Source organism: Accipiter gentilis, chromosome 18 (assembly GCF_929443795.1).
Source record: "Accipiter gentilis chromosome 18, bAccGen1.1, whole genome shotgun sequence".
Taxonomy (NCBI): Eukaryota; Metazoa; Chordata; class Aves; order Accipitriformes; family Accipitridae; genus Astur; species Astur gentilis.
Genome location: NC_064897.1, coordinates 14,685,413 through 14,704,432, shown reverse-complemented (window position 1 = coordinate 14,704,432; position 19,020 = coordinate 14,685,413). Strand labels below are relative to the sequence as shown.

At 45.5% G+C, this 19,020-nt stretch overlaps 1 protein-coding gene across 1 annotated transcript in view; it reads right to left on the bottom strand.

Moving 5' to 3' along the window:
• RERG (RAS like estrogen regulated growth inhibitor) overlaps nt 1-17,780 on the bottom strand; it is a 110,504-nt gene extending 92,724 nt beyond the window's left edge. Inside the window, exons 1-2 of the mRNA XM_049822366.1 lie at nt 17,692-17,780; nt 15,864-16,038 (exon numbers count right to left, since the gene is read on the bottom strand). Coding sequence (XP_049678323.1) covers nt 15,864-15,924 — 61 coding nt within the window. The 5' untranslated portion in view covers nt 15,925-16,038; nt 17,692-17,780. The remainder of the gene's footprint in view (nt 1-15,863; nt 16,039-17,691) is intronic.
• Nucleotides 17,781-19,020: the final 1,240 nt, after the last annotated feature.

Below are 19,020 nucleotides of genomic sequence, written 5' to 3'. Positions count from 1 at the left end.
GGATAAACTCATGAGGAAAATTTAACTCCCAGCTCCAACACATGAAACACAACTCAGGACTTTCAGAGGCATTGGCTTGTTACCAAAGATAAGTATACTTTCACAAGCATAGCAAAAGCATACCCTTGCTGACATGCTAACCCCTCTCTGTCATATTTTGAGTTCCTGCTTTGGGGACTGATGATACTAGAATACCTATGTAAAGTGGCTGCAAGAATATTTTTTAATGCAGACACAACCTATGGTTTTTTCCTAACCTTGCTCTTAGAAATGCCTGTATTACTTTGGCAGGCAACTTCCAGAAAAAAAAACACCAACCAAACAAAAAAAAGCCAGCCTGAAGCAGACACCCAGCATGGAAATATCCAGCCTGAACAGTTAAATCTAAGCAATGTCCTAAGAAATTTAGAGGGGCCCTGGTACTACCCTACTACTATTTAAGGGTATGTTAAATAGCATTGCTTCCAGCTCCACCTGTCAGACTGAAAACTGAGGCTTAGTCTGACAGATGACGCTCATCCTTGTCAGAGAAAGAAAGGCAGGAGCCGCACTGACTTCGCTTACACAACTCGGCGTTTTGAGGCAGCACAGCTAAATAGTTCTTTTTATTGAACCTGTGACCCTGATGCTTTTTCCACTAGTAACTAGCATTGTGTCCTCATTATTTTAGTTGCCAAAGCTCTCAACAAACCACCTCTTTTTTTCACCGCTCTGAGCAGTCTGAGCCAGGCTCATCTAGAAGTATCACATCACTGTTGAGCAGAAAAATGCTGCAACTGTGGGTATGTCCTTGCTGTCCTGTGATAGCAAGCGCGCTGCTAGGTGCTGGTATCTAGGAGATGAAGCCAGTAGGTTGTGGTAAGTCTGGATTTGTGCGACTGAAAAATCTAACATGCTGATAGTGGTAGTCTAAACCACGCAAACAGCAGAAAGAGTCGTTGGTCCAAGAAGTCAGGGGCTAGATTGAACTGGAGAGGTCTGGCTCGGACTGCTGGCACAGCTACCACCTTGGTATCAGTTACTTCATGTCTTTGCCCAGTGCCTGTCCTCAGTATGTGAAATACGTGCTACTGCGAGGGTATATCAGCGCTGCGCTATTTGCAGTCTATTGCTGTTGCAAGGCAGGGGTGGGAAAGAAGTCTGAACTATAACTTTTTCAGATGATGAGCTTTTAGAGAATTTGTAGGAAGTACTCCAAATTCTGAATGCAAAAACAATGCAGCACCCATGATTGAGGAAATAGCACACCACGCTTTTGCCGAGGTCTATGGTTTTGCCTTTACAATGTTTGCTTTTAAATGGTATTTTGTCTTTCAATTCATTATACTACTTTCTGAGAGAGTCTGCTAGCACTGGGTGTGGGGACACCCCAGACTGCTGCTTTCATCCCTGGGACGTGCCGTGGAGGGACAGTGGGCATGGGCCATGGCACGACTGACCCTGCTCTCCATGGACCTGCTCCAAAGCCCACAGAAATAAACACATGCTTTTCCACTGATTTCTGCAGACTTTGGATTGATCTCCAGATGCCTGTCAATACTTCTAAATTGTGGAAATATTGCTCTGGAAGCTAAGTAATGATGGCAATTCAGAAGACACCCAAACCAGTATGTTTCTGGAGGTGGGGGGGGAAGAAAAGTGTCGCTGGAAATCGCTGCAGATTCTCCTGGATTGGTTCTGTTCAAGTCCTTGGAGTGGCTAAGCCTGAGGAAACCTGCTCTTAACTGAGAGATTAAAAAAAATAATCCCCAAACATTTACCTTCTTGCCCTTCCCTCAGTGAGTGTTTTGAAACCTCTGCTTTTCAAATCTCTCACAGCTGTTTCTGAATGAGGAGAACCTCCTTTAAACTGGGACCTCCCTAGTAGATTATCACCTCTAAGGACAAGAAAACAGTGCAGAAGTAGTGGCACCAGCAAGCTGCAATTCAGATTGTTTGAAATCAAATATTACCTATATATCAATCTCCTTCCATCTGTGAGGGCCACAGCATTTGTTCAGGGCACCGTATAAGGTTATTTAGTCTAGCATTTTGTGGAATCTTGAATTAATTTAACTAATAATCTTTAATTTCCCATAACTAATATTCTTCAGCTTTGCAAATAATCCAGTCAAATTTCCATCTAGTTTTGAAGAATTGTAACTAAAGCTCACCTTTCTGTGACTTTGCTTTTTCATCTTCAAAGAGTATTAACTTAGATTTTCTTTCTAAAACTGTCTGCTTCTAGATTTCCCCCCCCAATATGCACAGGATCTCCTCTGTGCAAGGTCTTAGTTTCTTTGCCAGTGTGTTTTCAAATCTTACACCCTGGTCAGAGGTAAAAGTATTCATGTTAGCAAGAGTCAGCAGAAAGCTCTGTATTTTTGTTCTGATCTTCATGTGAATTTACAGAAGGAATTGCATCTGTATTCTGCTATTCCACATGCTCTTATTAATCCCTATTCTTGCAAATAAGCCACTGCTGCACAAGTTGTGCTGTTCATTTTAATGAGTTCAAATGCATAAAATTTGCTGGTTCTTATTAACACCCCTGTAGCACACTCCAAACATTGCCTCAGCTAATGCTTTCAACTTAGTGCCCTAAAGTTATATGTATTTGTTTTATTTAACAGGAAGTTACATAAATCTGTTTTTTTTCTTAAATACTATAAAAAGATTTCATAATTGTATTAGGAAAATAATTTGTCATATAAAATGAGGATGGAGTTCTATGTGGTTAGACAGCATGTAGGAATAATCAGATATATAGAATGCAAACTCTGCTAAGAAGAAGGAAAGTTCAAGTGGCCCAGAGGACAGGATCATGACTACAGAAGTCATTTAGCTCAAAAGGGAAAGAAGAGGTAATTAAGCACCAGGGAAAAATTTTAATTTAATACACTCATGGCCAACAAGATCATATTTTTTTGAGTCAGGAAGGGTCACTGCAGTCATCCACTCTGACCCCCTTGCAATGAAGGACATAAAATGCTTGTCACTGGGGAAATTATTTACTGAGGAATAAAATCCTAGGGGGTTCATGAGTTATTTAAAATTGGACAAGGTTTGCACTTCTGAGACTACTGCTAGAGAGCCCTGCACTGACTCCCTAAGAGTAGAGATAGTCCATACATATATCTCACGTTATTGTCGTTCAGTTTCTCCAGGATTATTTAATATTGAAGTATGGTAGCAAGTGCACTACCTATGTGATGATATTTACGCAACAATGTTCTCTTTCAAATGCATGAGTTGAAGGAGCTGCTGTGACCTGGCTTCTGGAGATATAGATGGTGTAAGTCCTCCTACAGTAAGGTGGTAACGCTTGTTTTACTTCATCTGTGCAGCAGAAAGCTTCAGGATGGTACAATTTTTTTTTTTTTAGAAGTAGCGGCTACAAAGTTGTGCTGAGGTAACAAAATTCCCTGATCATGTCCCAGTGCTTCACCAAAGTCCTTGAGTGATATAAGGAGTTTACACATTAGTATCACTGCACACTCCTGTACTGTGCTAAAATGTGTCCCAATCTATAAGGGTTTTTCGGTACTGGCTGTCCCTCAGGTGATGGGTACAGGGATAAACTGAAGACAGAACAGTCATTGGGCATTCTACAAGAGACAGTTCTCATTCCCATAGTGATCTATGGCTCCATGCATTCATGCACTTTTCTCCTAGCCTGTTTTCGTGGGGTTCTTTTTTGAGTGTGGGGTTTGTTTTCTTTTGTGTTTTTGTTTTTAGAATAGCTGAAAGCTGGCAGCCCAGGAACTTTGCTTACAGGCATCAAACCTGGGTCTCTTGGGTCGTGTACCATCACTTTTACTGTGATGCTAGCCTTGCTCCTCAGAAAGCCTGCAGTCCAACAGGGAACTACAGAATGTCACTCTGTGCTCTAAGCTTCAGGCAGGTAAGTTTTTCTAGATGTCAATATTCAGACTCAAAAAAACCCCCAACAAACCACATTCATTTTGTTCTCCAAATAAAAGAGCAACATCATTAAGCTGATCCCTAGGATTCTTCAGAAACTGTAGAGGTGCAACTGAATTATGCCTTACAAGAGACCCATGTGCAAAACTAATCCCACTGGTTTAGTACTCCAGGAGGTGCACCCAGCATCCTATGTTCGTGACTGCCCTGGAAACCTTTTTCTGAGCAGAACAGTTTGGGATCTGAGAGCACTTCTGCCATCAGCAGGTTCAAAGTGTTCTAAAATGTCATATGAAATATGCCTTTAGAATGTCACAGGAGTGTAGAGCCACAACTTCTTAAGAGTCGCCTATTAAAGCGAACAGAGAAGTCCTGGAATTGCACAGTGATTTAGTACTTTTAACACATGATGTCAGTCTGCCTACGCTTGAAACTAAAGACTTTTTTCCATCTGCTATGTCTTGTTATCCAAAAAACACAAAAGCATTTTAACCTTCACCAAGAGCAAGGTATTAATGGGAATGAACAGAAAATGACAGTGCACAATCAAGCTTCAAGGTGTTTTAATCATGAACACGTTTCCCTAAGCCCTGTACCAGCTCCTGCTGTTGGTCATTGTTATTTTCCCTGCCTTTTTGAACAACATGAATGTCAGCTACCTCCTGTGCAGAAATTAGAAGTAGGATCTGAGGTGGCAATGTACTGTTTCAACTTGGCTGTGAAGGTCACTCTTCTGTTGAGTTCCCTGCTTCTATTCGCAGCCAGTCCAGGTCCATGCTGCAGCGCTGGGAACAAAAAGTAATACTTGCTGCACTCTCATGTGCAACGAAGTTCCTCAGACTTGATGGTATTAAATTTTTCACAGCTTGCTAGAAAGTATCATTCAGTAAATGCCTGGCAATTGAAGAAATGCTATAAAATGAGGCAGGCAAAATTATTTTAGGTGATTTAAAAAGTCTTTTAGATACAGTCCTAATGTGGAGCAAGGTGTATGATACTGAACATGAAATTAGTCCTAACAATATTGAAGCTTAGTTCAGCTGGGTCTAGGGACTTCCTGCAGGCAAATTATGATATTTTTCATATTTTTCAGGTGCTAAAAATTAAGAAACTGCTCTAGGGTCATTCTGCATTTTCCATGGTCTGCCTCTTGCCTCATCTTCAAAGGGATGTCAAGCTAGCCTGCTCCAGAGCTGATGCTTATTGTACCATGCAGCCCATGATTCTACAGATCAATATATATCATAGGTGCTACAACTGCTTAGGAGGTAGGCAATTTTACTGAGGTTTCAGCATGAAAATAAAATAGGAGAATGAAATTCCTGTAGAGGGGGTCTAGCAAAATAGAACAGGCAAAGCTCCTTTCTTAGCTCAGAATCCAATGTGTCTGCCTTTTCAAGCAGGAAAGAGTGGAAATAGTGCATGATCTTTTCCTTGGAGCTCTAGAAGTCTGCAGAACTATACATAAGACCTGTCCAAACTATGCAAGTATTTCTTATACTACACGTTCCCAAACTCCTCCCAACATACACTGAGCACTATGTGAACTTCCACTGGTTTCCACCGTAGTGGTGCTGAGTCAAAGCTCAGGTGCCTCTTTCATGCTAGAGCCTAAATAAAAAAAAAAAAAAGAAGAAAACAGTCATACTGAGTACGTTTAAAATAGAGGTAGTTTGTTTCACAAGAGAGGCTTGGTTGTTTCAGGTGCCAGGTCAAACTGAAAACAAAAATCCCCAAGAAATTAACAAAGTTATATTGAGGATGCATGGTTGGGGGTGGTGAGAAATAGACTGCTTTAATTACACTGAACACTAATGAAAGAGTATTCTTGCATGAGATGTACTTATTTGAGATTACCATGGGGCATTGAAGATTAATTAAAGGCAAGATCTTGATTTCTTGCCTCAGCCAGTGCTTGCTTTCATTTCAGTGAGACCGTATCAGTTATGTGAGGAACAAGGTGGTCAGCTGGTGCTTCTGAACAGGACTGCCTCTCCCTGCGAATGGGTCTGAACGCTCCAGTCTGGTCAGTCACTTGCTTTCAAGCAAAAACAAATGAGCCTGGGTTGCTTTTTGTGTCATTGACTTTTGTGTCACTTACTTTTCATGTCTTACTAGTACAGCTCATTAATGAATCCTTCTTCCATCGACACATACTGGGGAGAATTTTGATTTACATTTTTCAATTACCAAATCTCAAAAGCATGGGGCTTTCTGCCCAGTTTGGATTGTTTTCCATCTATGGCCAACCTATGCTCACTAGCCTGTAGCTGGATTATTCGAAGTCCTATGCCCAAGCCTATTTCTTTAGTCACAAAGTCATCAATAGGACATGGTATATGAGTAATTGATAATTAAAATACAGTAAGCTGTGTCCAGGATAAAGTTGTCTCTTGTTGCCTTCAACCTTTCTGCCTGCAGCTCTTCAGAGGCAGGTGGTGTTCCTTCAGGACTGTGCACCTTTATGGGACAATTGCTGTGCTCCTTGTTCTTGTCAGCAACGTAAACATAAACAGAAAGAGTGGATGTAAGGCCCACATGTGCAGTTGCACTTGCTAGGATATGAATTACAAGAGCTCTCGATCCTCTTTAGGGATTCTGTTGACTGTGGTCAGGAAATAAGGCAAATTCCTCAGCTCCCCCTTGCAGCAAGGGGAAAGGTGATTGTGTGGGCACGGCACAGCACAGCAGCAGGAGGTAGGCAGCCCACTTTGCACTCCCAGCTTTGTAAAGAGGCTTGTTTGGCCAGATCTTCAGCTGGGGTAAGCTGGCACCCACTGCCAGAATGGGTCCAAGACCACATGCCACTGAAGGGCAACTTTCTAAATAAATACATAAATAAGGATACTGACAGTCCTCTCCTCTTTGATAATCTCGTGACCTACCTTGCTCCCTGTAGATAAAGGTCAAGTTTTCTTAATTGGAGATAAATTTCCTGAACCTTTGCCTGGCAATAGATCTAACAGACATGGACTTGTGGGACAAATTCATGCTGTGGATCACTATTAAATTATTTCATGTTGGAATTCAGCCTGGAGCAGAACCAACTTCAGTGTATGTAACCACAAGCATCCAGTTGGGTTAAGCAAGAGTGCTTGGCATCACAGATTCTGCCACTAAGGTTGGTTACACAAGGTGTTTGTTTTGGCACTCGTACTCCCATGCCCCACGTTTTGCAGAGTGTGGGCTTTGGGACTTTTTTTGTTTGTGCTTTTTTCCTGCTCCCCATGGGTCTAATACTGCATTCTTCTGTGGTGACTCTCCAATAGATTTCTATTTATTCTGCAGCCCTATTTCAGTGGAGAAATAAATAGCCCTCTCCAATTTTTTGGCTTCTACATTTTCTTGCATTTCCCTGCTCCAAACGTCAGACTTGTAGTTCTCACTTGCAAAGCTCCTCAAGGGCACAGGTCAATTGCTGGGTAGGTCAGGAAAAGATCACGGTCGACAGCTCTGCGTAACTGGCTTCTGCCGAGTGGGATTTTCGTTTCCCATGGCAGGCACAGAGATAAGCCACTGAGCCCTCCAGAGTAGGGTTGTGCAAATCTATGATAGATTGCATTATAGTTATACTGAGAGTATATATATAAGAAGCTTTGGCAATGCCCAAGTCGCAATTCCCTTGGTGACTTGAGACTATCAGGCTCCTCCTTCCTTCACCTCGGTTTCCATATTGGCCACTTGAGGACAGTCATGGTGGCGTGCCTTGCGGGGAGGGTCATGGTGGTGGCCGCTGTTCCCACAGCCCTTTGGAAAGCTAGAGTGCTGTTCGAGTGCTAAAGAAATTCCCTCCCTGGGAGAGTATATCCTGTGTACTCTCCAGTTGCATCCTTCCAGCTTGAAAACGTTTCAAGCCACTTATCTAAACAGTTCCCACACGGTAATGCATCGCTGCCCCAGGCGTCTGCTCTTGCTTGTCTGCAGCTTCCTTTCCTCTGACCCCTGCGTGGCAGCAGCAAAACAACCTGTGAACATCAGGAGCTTCATGTGCTTTCAAAACCAGGCTTGATGTTTTCAACATATTGTCTCATTTTCCTGTGCGCAGACTGCTGTCTAACATTTCTGGAAAGGCAGCTAGAGATTCCAGCCAATTTCTATGGCGTTTTAAAGCTGCACATATGTTTAATATATCTACTACTTCCTTCCCCAGGGCTTCATGCTTCTCTTGCCATTCATCTTTTCATACTGTATGCATAGAATATGAGTTATCTACAGCGTCACTACCGTAATATATGGCGTTTCCCAACACCTACATGGCAAATCCATTAGAAACTAACAGCTGCAGACTAACTCCAGCAGAGTGAATGCTCTACCTGGTGGGAAACAATCATAAAAAGTACTTTTCCCATTCAGAATTATGAAAAGGCTATAGAAACAGATGCACCTCCCTTCACAGTTATTTTTCTGACTCTAGGAAGAGGTAGGAGTCAATGAAATCAGGGGAGCTGGTTTAATCTGAGGCAAACGGAAAGAAAGGCTAGTTCAAACAGCGGGCCAGGTTGAGAGCTGGTGAGGTGGGTGTCCCATAACCAGTGAAGCGGCAATGGGGAGAGCTCACGGCAGCGCCCTGCAAACTGCATGTGGAAAGGGAAGGAAAGCCAAGGGGTGCCTTCTCCCAAAGTTGTAACTCTGCAGCAGCAGGTAGAATAAAAGACTGTCAGTAATGCAGAGCAAACACAGACTTGGAATAAAAGCAGCAAATGGATGAGGATGCTGTAGATTCCTTGTCCGCTGCTAACTTACAGGAATTTTTCCACTCTCCTGCTCACCACAGTGTTGGGAATGCCTGCCAGGTGTGTGGTGAGAGGGTACACCTTCAATCAACAGCAGTTAAAGACAGCCCTATAACCACAGCTTGGCTGAAGCCTGAAGCATTTTGTTGATACTCCTACTTTAAGGCAGTGTTTTTTTCATATACTTACATATTCATTTTTGGGTGCTAAAAATGTAAAAGATGCAAGGGTGGCACAAAGATAAATGCAGAGAAAGAAAGTTTTCTTGGGAAATACAGACATAACTTGTTTCTCCTGCTCTGCCACGAAGCCAAAATAGGTGCATTTACCCACTTCTATGACCAAGGCTAGCTATGTAAAGATATTATACTGCTTCCCTTTTTAACCCGTGTGAACTGTTTGAAGCAGTCAAAGCTTGGAGCATCCTCAAAGTCCAAGCCAGGGAATGGTTTCCAGGACGGTAGGAACCACTTCAGAGTGGCTGTTCTTTGCCACATCACACCACTGCTGCCGGGTCAGCTCGTCTGGAACTCATGCACTGAGCCTTTAATGATGCACTGACAGTGTGGGCAAAGAGTAACGGAGGAGCTGGAGATGAGAAACAGAGATGGGAGGAAGCACTAAGTGAGGAGGCTGAGAAGGCAACTGTAAATACAAAGTTTTCATGTAAAGTACAAAGCAGAAGTGATTCCACCATACACAGACTTTAGGAAACATGTACTAAACTGGCAACATGAAAAAGAAGGGTGATAGCTGAGAAGAAATGAAGCAAAGAAGTATATGCAAGGCAAGGGGTAGGCAGGGACTCCAGATAGCAGGGAGGTAAAGAACAAGTTTGTGGAAGAATAAAATCTTAGCATTTCTGAAAGGATCCATTAGGGTCAGCAGCCTAGGAGATACCAGTGCATTCAGTGACCTGGTAGGGAACAGCAAACCGGCCAAAACAGTGCAAGGCTTTGCAGTAAGCTCGCAAACAATTCCTGGGACTCCACCAGCTTTTTGGTTGCCTTTTGCAATGACTACAGGAAACAGAAGTGGGCAGGATGGCTACCTTATCAAGGCAAGAGCTGCGGGGGGTGGCTGGGCACAGGGCTAGAGAAAAAAATCTGTGCTGCATGCATAAATCTTGAATCCTGGCATTCCTTCCTTGGTAATCAAACAGCAGGCTATATTTAGCTCAACCTAAACAGAAACAAAGAACAGCAGGACTAGTCTTAGCTCTAACAGCTGCCACCAGCTGCTGAGAGGGGACGCAGGTAGAGCAGATGTCAGATGTAGTTAAATGAGATGGAACAGGGAAGGCAGCTATGCTTGAATGAACAAGTTGGCGTTTGGTTAGAGAAATTCTGCCTTCTATTATTTCATGGTTAGCCAGAAGGAAGATTGAATGTCGAGCAGAGCATGAATGCTTTCTACACCAATTGCAAGGCTATAGTGAACTATGGACAGGCAAATAAGCAGAGGAAAGGGAGGAGGTAACAGATACAAGTAGACTATCTTGCCACTCAGAGCAAATGCTTGTGTGTCTAGCCCAAGTTCTTGGTGTTCCCTCTCTTCAGTTTTAGCATAACAACAATCAACAAATGCAGTTTTGAGAAAGTCCAGGAAAGACTAGCTGTCACACAGCTGCTGACTAAATACTATACTGCTTGTATCTGCGTGGTAAAGCCAGTGGGGCTTTTCCAAGTGGCATGCTGAGGTTGCCCCCAGGTACTGCTGATCCCAGTACAGCCCTGCACTTGGTTATTATTGTACACCCTGCCTGGCCCCAAAACTGCACGTGTTACGTCCACTACAACAGCAGCACCTCTCCTTGCTGGCATGGCAAGGACTCTCAGGGCCACACATTCATGGGTGACAGTGACTTTTTTCACTGATCCATGAACCCAGGGCTCACCCTCTGTATAGGCATCAGAGTTACCCACTGGACAGAAGTGCGGAAAGGTCATGTGAATGCAACTGGTTGCTTGCAATATTACCTGCTCCAGGGGGACACATTTACATGCTTGCTGGGGAGAAATAATCACACAACCTCATCCAGTGTGACCTAATTACTGTTAGATTTCTGCCAGTACATATACACACACAATATCTCAGTGAACCTGTACCTGGTTGAAAAGTGTAAAACCAAAGGATGCAAAAAGTGGGATTGTTTAATGAGTACTTTACCAGTGAAATATTAGGGAGAATTAATACAGTGGGTGTTAAATTTGATCACTGAATAATTGCTTAAGCATCTGCTTGTCATTGGCCATTCTTAAGAACAAAGGAAAAAAAGCAACTCATCTACTCCACCAGTGTAAAAAAACAAACAAATGAAAAACCAAACCAGAAAATCCACAGTCTTCTTCCACCCACATTTTTGGGTTTCAGAGACACCTTATTACAGTAATCTTCCCTAGATAAATCAGTTGGTATAGCATGGACTTTGAAGCTTTTGTGGTAGCTTTCCCTGCCTTACTAGCAGAGCTGTGAGCTTGATGACTAATCACTCCTTAATAACTCATGTTTCCTCCCCAAAAGTCCCTGAAATGAAACTAGTGGGGGAAAACATATGAGCAGGGATTTGTGAAGTAGAAAATCACTTTGAAATGGGCTTCTTTCCCAGTAACCCGTATGTTTTTTTGAATGGGGGGGTGGTGCTGAATTCAGTTCTATTCCCCACATGCCCAGACCTTGCAACTGGGAAGTGATCCCTGGTAGTGTATTTCAGACATATCCCCAAATAATGAAAACAAAACACAGATTTGTTGTAGGCCTCTCTGGCTTGGCTGTTGCTTGAATTTGTTCCGTAGGAACTTTCAAATCCAGATATCTTTCTCTTAAGTATGTCCCCCCCATCCTGGGTTAGACAGGGAAAATAGCGTGAGCCAACAGATACAAATCTACGTCTACTCAGGACTTTCCCAACTGTGACACTAAAATGATTGAAGTTAGTGAGATCTTCATTTCTGAGATGGGACAGGCTCTTTGCAGGATGTTATTTACTGATGCCACTTTATCGATCACCCTCTTGCCCAAACACAAGCATCTGAGCTATAGCTGGATCAAAAGATCGGTAACAGCCCTGTGTCTCATGTGCCTGATTGCATAAGAAAATGATTTGCATAGCTGCCTAGAAGCAGGCACATATTTACTGGGGGGAGCCTGTGGGAGCTTTAGTATCTTTCTGTCACTTAAGCGCTGGTAGAAACCACGCACACTTCCATGTCACATACGATGGCTGCAGCTGCACGACCCGTCCAGACAGATGAGAAGTGCATCTGCCTGTGTGGGCACACCATACACGCTAACCCAGAAACTTGGAGTATTCAGCCTGGCACACACACAGAGCGAAAAGGCAAGTTGGACAGCACATACTGCAGCTGGACATTCTCTCTTTTTTGGCCAAAATATAAAGGCTCCTAAGCAGAGGTATTTTGAGCATTCATAGTCAACTGAATTATGAGTTGGAAAAGTATGAGCCGTGCAGTGCTATCCAGTACATGCCCTTCTTCTCTCCTCCTGGTTCATACATTTTCACTCCTCTTTAGCTTTCTGGGCACGTACTGTACCTTGTAATGACATGGAAGAACAAGGCCTGTAAGTCTTTATTAATTGTTACTACTGTATTTTTAAAAGGAGCTATTTAGGAAATTCTAACTTTTGTTACCATAGGAATGAAGCTGTAGGATTCAGCAGAAGAACAATTTAAACAGCAATGTTTAAGTAATTCATATCAACTTTAATTCCCCGCTCCCTCCAATCTCCTCTTGGACATGAAACTTTAAAAGCTCTCTGTCCTTCTCAGTGCCGCTTGACTGTAGCCCAAATTAGGAGGTGCAGCCCTGTTATCTATAGCAGGGCTTAGCAATGTCCCTTCCCACCCACAGAGCGTCTCCTCTTCTTCCTGAGTGAAAGAGCAGCAAAGTGCTCCTTGGCTCAGGCAGAGCTCCGCATCTGGTTTTTTTCAGCTAGTTTAAAGCAAAGTTTATGCAACTTCTGAAGAGTAAGAACTGGGTGAATGGAGGAGCATCCAGTCCACTGTACAAGATTGTGCAGGTTGGGATGCTCGTACCCGATGAGCTTGCCCAGTTGAGCTGACCAGTGATTTGCTACTCAGTGTAATTCTGAACTAAGTGCCTTACTAGAGGTACTTTCTGATTTGGCTTGCTCCTCCTTTTCTATTTGAGAGGTTTAGGTCTACGTTAAGTAAAAACCAAAACAGGACAGGTGAGTTGATTAGCAATTCTGCTGGCCCTCTCCAGCAGGCAGGAGGAGACAAGGCAAGGAAGGAGACCAGCAAAGAGCTGGCACTCAGACTTGCAATTCCCCCCATTTGTTTTTTAAACCTTTGAACCATGGAAACGTGACAAGCAGCAAGAAAGTGGAGAGAAGTTTTGTTTTCCCTGGCTTTAACTCTCTTTTGAGATGCTATCACTATTCTGACTTGTGAACAGTGTTCTGGTTTCCCACCTCATGTTGGGAGAGTCTTGGATTAGCTGGGACTACTTAGTAGAACAAGCAGTCTTGCACCCCATTAAACAGATGTCTAGCGTTAATGATGAGATAAGGATGTTCCTCAGCTCTCACTAATGGTAACAGTTCTATTGGCTTTCACGGTGTATGAGGGACAGCTTTAATTCTCCGCATGTCCTGAAGCACAACGCTTCTTTCTTCATAGCCGCTTTGACTCACTGATCCAAAGGCCTGGTCAGGAACTGGAAGAGGAGCCTCTCCAGGATATTACAATATGTGTCTGTAAGTTCACTGATGCTGTCAGGTGGTGAAGCCTCTTACAGATTAAGAACCTAATGTCTGGCTCTTCCTCAGCAAATGAAGATGAGCCAAGCAAGCAAGCCAGTGACCATATTTTGGCATGACTTTCTGGCAATTACAGTGGCCTTATTTATCACCCAACGTCTCCTTTTCATTGCACATATCTAGCGTGCTCCAGCGTTCTGCCTTGCATTCTCGCTTCTGGAGTCTGGCTTATCTTGCAGCTGTCTGGCCAAGCCTACTCTAGTAACCTATGGCCGCAGGATCCTGTCTCAACAATGTATTACAAACTGGTCACAGGGATAGGGAATTGCACAGCTCCGCTAAATAAAAAGACACTACCAACACTAACCTAGTAGGACGCTTATCCGCCAAACCCAGCTATCTGGAGACTACTTTGTGTCCGGCTCTGCTTTTAGCAAAGGTGTAACAGCACTTCCACAGCCCCCACTGTTGCTACTGTTGGCTACAGGCAAATCGGTATTTTCAGACACACTTCCCCCCCCCCCCCCCTTATTTCTCTGGAGTTGGCCGAGCTGTTGAAACTGGATCCTTTTATGGGAACGTACAAGAGGGGTTTTCATAAGCAAGCTGGAGATTCTGGGAGGCACAGTTGCTGCTCTGTTGAGGTAGCCGACAGCACTCTGTAGTGTCTCCACACTCCTAAATTCACCTTGTTGTGCTGCCCACTTATTTGAGCCTTCATTTCCACACAATTTCACGTGCGTGGTCACAGTCAAAAAGAGGGGACCTTAGTCATATTTTATGTAATATTTCCTTGCATCTCAAATGGGAGAAAAAGAAAAGAGACAGGGGGAAGACTCTGAAGGACTGGGATGTTTTTATTGGCTTTTCATTAAAAATTATCTCCTGCCCGGTTCCAGGACTACAGGAAAACATTTTTTACCATAAAATCCTAGTATATTGAGGTCTACAAAAAGGATACAACAGGTGAAAAAGGTTCTCGTTGATCCTATGCTGGTGAGGCATTTTAACTGAGCACTTAACTGGTAGTTTTGTATTTTTTAAATATAAGCTCTCAAATGATTAGGAATATCAGGGCAAGGGGAGTCTCTTAGTGTTTCAGTTTTCCTGCAAATACTTCAACATGCTCTTGCATTATTTTGAATCCAGCCAAAAGACTGGACAACCACAGAAACCATCAACCAAATGTAAGACAAACCAAAGCAAGAACCACTGAAGTTACTCACAAAACTTGGACAGGACAGTGAAATACAAATACAAAAGAGGGGTGGGGTGAGCACAGCAGGGGAGAAGGAACAGTTTAAACTTATCCCAGTATATTATCAGCATTCCCTCAGGTATTTTATTCAAAAAGGTAGAATTTAATCTGCATTGTCTTTGTGTAAGCGGTATAATCTCTAACAACCTCTGCCTCACATACGCCTTTTTTCCTGAAGGCTGACAGAGCGACTTCACTGAGAGTATTCTGGTAAAATACCTTCTGGGTAAATGCACTTTTTATAAACAAATCGTTCTGAACTTAACAAAACTATCTGGCCCGTAAAGCTATAATACATTTGTGGGGCAGAACCTTGGCCCTTCTAATACAAAAGTTACTTTGGGGAACTGGAGCTGGTTGACAGCAGCTGAGAGTCTAGCCTAATGCTCTTACCAGTACATCCTACCTCCTGGCTTGTCTTGTGCAGATTTCTCTAAAATAAACAGTACCTTAGAATTCCCAAGCCGCTACAGGAGTATGATTAGACTCAGTCTCTTTACTTCCTCAAGCCTGTGGTGCAAGGACATGTTGGAGTGGTCCTGGAGCTGTCAAGTTAATGCAACACCACTGAACTACCCGAGAGAGCCTGCAACCCTCGCGTTATGCTCCTTGTCTCACCAAAGGAAAGGCTGTCTGTAGCAATGGATTTTTAACATTTATGCCTCCCCCTTGTGTTTCTACCGTATGAACTCACCAGACTTACATCTGTTTCTCAAAAGATCTCTCCAAATGCAAACTTTACACATCATATTTTCTTGGTTTCTGGGTAAATATGTAAATGCAAGAGAGCACTGAGAATAAAAATTCATCACTGAAATCAACCAGAATTACAGCTATTACAGAAGTCACCCAATATTTAATAGAGGATCTTATCTTGGAGGATAGGGAGCATGATATAGATACCTTCATATGAAGAGACAAATTAACTATTACTAATTCTGTTCCAGTGGAAAAGAGGAATCTTGCTACTCAATGACAAGTGGGATTGAGTTGGGGTGGGAAGTTTGTTTTGTTGTTGTTAGGGTTTTTTTTTTAAAGCGATAAAAGTACTTTATTCTGGAGAAAATAGCGTGGAAAGCAAGGCAGAGAGAACTCCTGGCCTGATCCTGACTTCCCTGACAAGAATAAAATCAGAGCTGTCCCTTTGTACAAAGAGTTTGTCTGCACACAGGGAGCAAAAAGTCACCTGATGACAAGCATAAGAAAAAATCAGACGACAAACATACCTGACTTGCCCACGCCAGCTCGACCAAAGATCGCCAGCTTCACTTCTGCGCTCTTAGCCATGCTGGAAGGAAGGGAGCAGTGACAAATTCACCCGATTATCAAAAGTGAAGCAGAAGAACTGTTCCCAGCTCCTGTCTTCGGCTTCACCGTGTCATTGTGACGTCAATGCAGAGCCTGGGGAAGAACACCACGAGGATGGAGCTGCAAGGAGCCAGGCTCTCCCTCAACCCCCCTTTTTTCTTTTCAAATAGTCATGATAATTGATGCTACGTTCCCACTTTAAACACTGCAGTAACACCACTGACACGTTTGGCACTGTTCATACAAAACCTACCTTCAGCTTTCTAGCTCTCGCTGTTTGTTTCACACTGGCACCGTAATATTGCAAAAGGCACTTATCCCGGAGTACCTGCCTCACAAGGTTCCTTCTTCTTTCTTTCCCTTTCAGCTGCAATTGCTCATATTTACTGTATTTGCCTCAACCCCAACGAATTAGTTCTTGTAGAATGTATTTAAAAGCCACAAGCACTCACTAATAGTGCCTGCAGAGACCTGATCTTTCCTCAAGCCCTCTAGTTCCAGAAAGGTTTCAATTACTCAGCTGCAGTTGCCTAAAAACCTCTAAGCACTTGTACCTTGCCCATTCTGCTAAACAAATCCGTACGCAGAAGTTCTCCAGCGCTCCTTCTTTAAGCTGCCTCAGCTCATACATAAACATTCGGCAAAGCATGGGGTTAGAAAAAGGATGCCAGAATTTCTGGTAATACGCTTTTAATAGGCCACACGGGAATTATCTATATTCACAGCTTTGCTGCGTGACCTTGAGCAAGTCACCTGACACTTCTTCTACTCGATTTCTCTAACCTGGAGAGTAAAAACTATAACAGTACCCGTCGTTGTAGTATGCTTTCAGATCTTGGGCGAAAAATGGCAACTGCGATGGTGATGATGATCCTCAGCCCTGACTAAAACATCAAAACTTCGGTCTCCCTTTAAAACGGGGTAGAACTTGACTTGCGAATGCAACCTGTTGTGAAGGTTTGCCGCTGTGCTAAAGTGTCCGCTTTAACCGTAAATTCTAACAGTGACATAGGAAGCTCTCCATGTTAATATCACCCGGTCTACAGCAAAACGCACTTAAAAGTTGTCTCTTGCGAAAAAAGCCTGCGGCTTTTGCCTATTAATAAGAACCAAGCAGCTTGTAAAAAGAAGGAGTAAGGACGCTGTACTTGGAGAAGGGTCCCAACTCGTCTCTGACGCCTTCATGCTCCCGATTCCTTTTGCCCAAGAGCACCGATCGGACCACGCTCGCTTCGCATCACCAGTGAGCACGCAGAGCGCTTCGGGAGCCGTATCACCTAGCGGGGTGGGAGGCGGACACCGGTCTTTCCCTCCCGCGGAAGCACCCGCCCGCCGGTACCTGACCCACCGCCGGGCCCCTGCCTCCGCCCGCGGCGCGGCACGACCCGCCGCTCCGCGCCCGCGCTGCCCCGCGCCCCCGCCCGCCCCTCGCCCGCAGGTATCTCGTACGTCTCCGTGTAGATGCCGATTCATCGCCGCCCGCCCCGTAACTTCGGGCGGGCTCTGCTCCTCGGCCGGCTCCCGGCAGGTGCCGTCCGCCCGGCGCGGGGCGGCTCCCGCGGCTGCGGGCACCGCCGCTCCCCCGCCACCCCCGGCTCCGCGGGCACCGTGCCCCCCCTCCCACCCCCCCCCGCCCCCGCGCCGCACCTTCCCGCCCGCGCTCCTCCCTTCTCCCCGCGCCCGCGGAGGAGCCCCGCGGGCGCGCGCAGCTCCGCTCCGCTCCGCTCGGCTCCGCCCGGCGCTCACCTCCTTGCGCGCGGCTCAGCGGCGCGGAGGGGCCGCGCTCGGCGGTGCCCGGGCGGCGCCGCCGCGCTCGAACGAGGGAGGCGCGGCCCGGCCCGGCCCGGCCCCGGGCGCGCCCGCGCTCCCGCCGGCGGCAGCGGCGCGGCCGCACAATGCGGAGAGGCCGCCCGCCCGGCGGGGACGGCTCCCGCAGCGCCCGCCGGCCGCCGCGCGGCACTGCGGCGCCCCCTGCCGGCCGCCGGGCGCAGCACGCCCGCCCCGCCGCGGTGCGGTGCGGGGCGGTGCGGAGGGCTGCGGGCGCGGGGCCGCTGGGCCCGGCGGGCGGGGAGCCGGGGGGTTGGGGGGGGGGGGCGCCGGCCGGGCCGGGCGAGGTGGTGCCGTCCCCTGGGTGTAGATTCCTGCAGGAGTCAGCCGGTGCCCGGCGCGGTCTCCGGGAGGAAGGAGCGCAGCCCTGTAATTCGGCGTGTTTGACGGTAACGTAGCCTTTCATTAGGCGGGCCGACGGCTGCCGTTCGCACGCGTAAATTTTGTCTAAGTGCTCGCTAGCGGGCCCGGCCAAGTCTGCGCCAGAGCTTAATTTAAGAGCTCAAGGCCTCTCTTCCCTTCCCTCTCACTCACTTCGTGCTGCTCGCCCGTGCCACCGCGCAGAGCTCTGTGCGGAGCCAGGCAGCCTCTCCCTGTCCCGACAAGCAGAACAGCAAAGCCACAGTAAGGCTGCAGCCCCATCAGTCCGCTTTCCAGTAGCACCGGCTTTTTGCACGGCGCTCTTCCTCCCTGCATCCCAGCGCGGCTCATGGCAAAGGAAAGCATTGTTATTTCAATTTGCGAATGGGGAAAACGAACCGTGTAATTACATCAGTCCCTCCAAGAGGCTGGTGTCAGAGCCGGGGATCGAGTTCTGAAATGATAGGATCAAATTCACCGGACAACTCTTACTTCCTTGTTTATTAAACTATCCGGTAATGTAAAGATACATTAGTAACAGATGTGAACCAGAGCTGGAAAGCACTTAAGAGTTCAGTGGATGTTCCTCCTCTGTTTCTGTTCCAGCCCAGATCTGAATGAGATACAAGACGAGTAAAAGAAAAAGCTCTCCCCTCGCTGTCTTTCTTGATGCAAAATTAAATAAAAGCTGGATTCGAAAAGATCTCCTGTGATCCAAGCCTCCCTGCAAGAGCGCAATAAGCGTTTAGGGGGCAGGGTGGCAGTCCTGAGGAGAAAGGAGCACCTATTATTTTCCCTCCAAGCTGTGCCAGCTGCAGGCACTCAGGAGCAGATCTTAAAATAGTTGTACTGCATATCATTCAAAGGCAAAAAAAAAAAAAAAAAAAA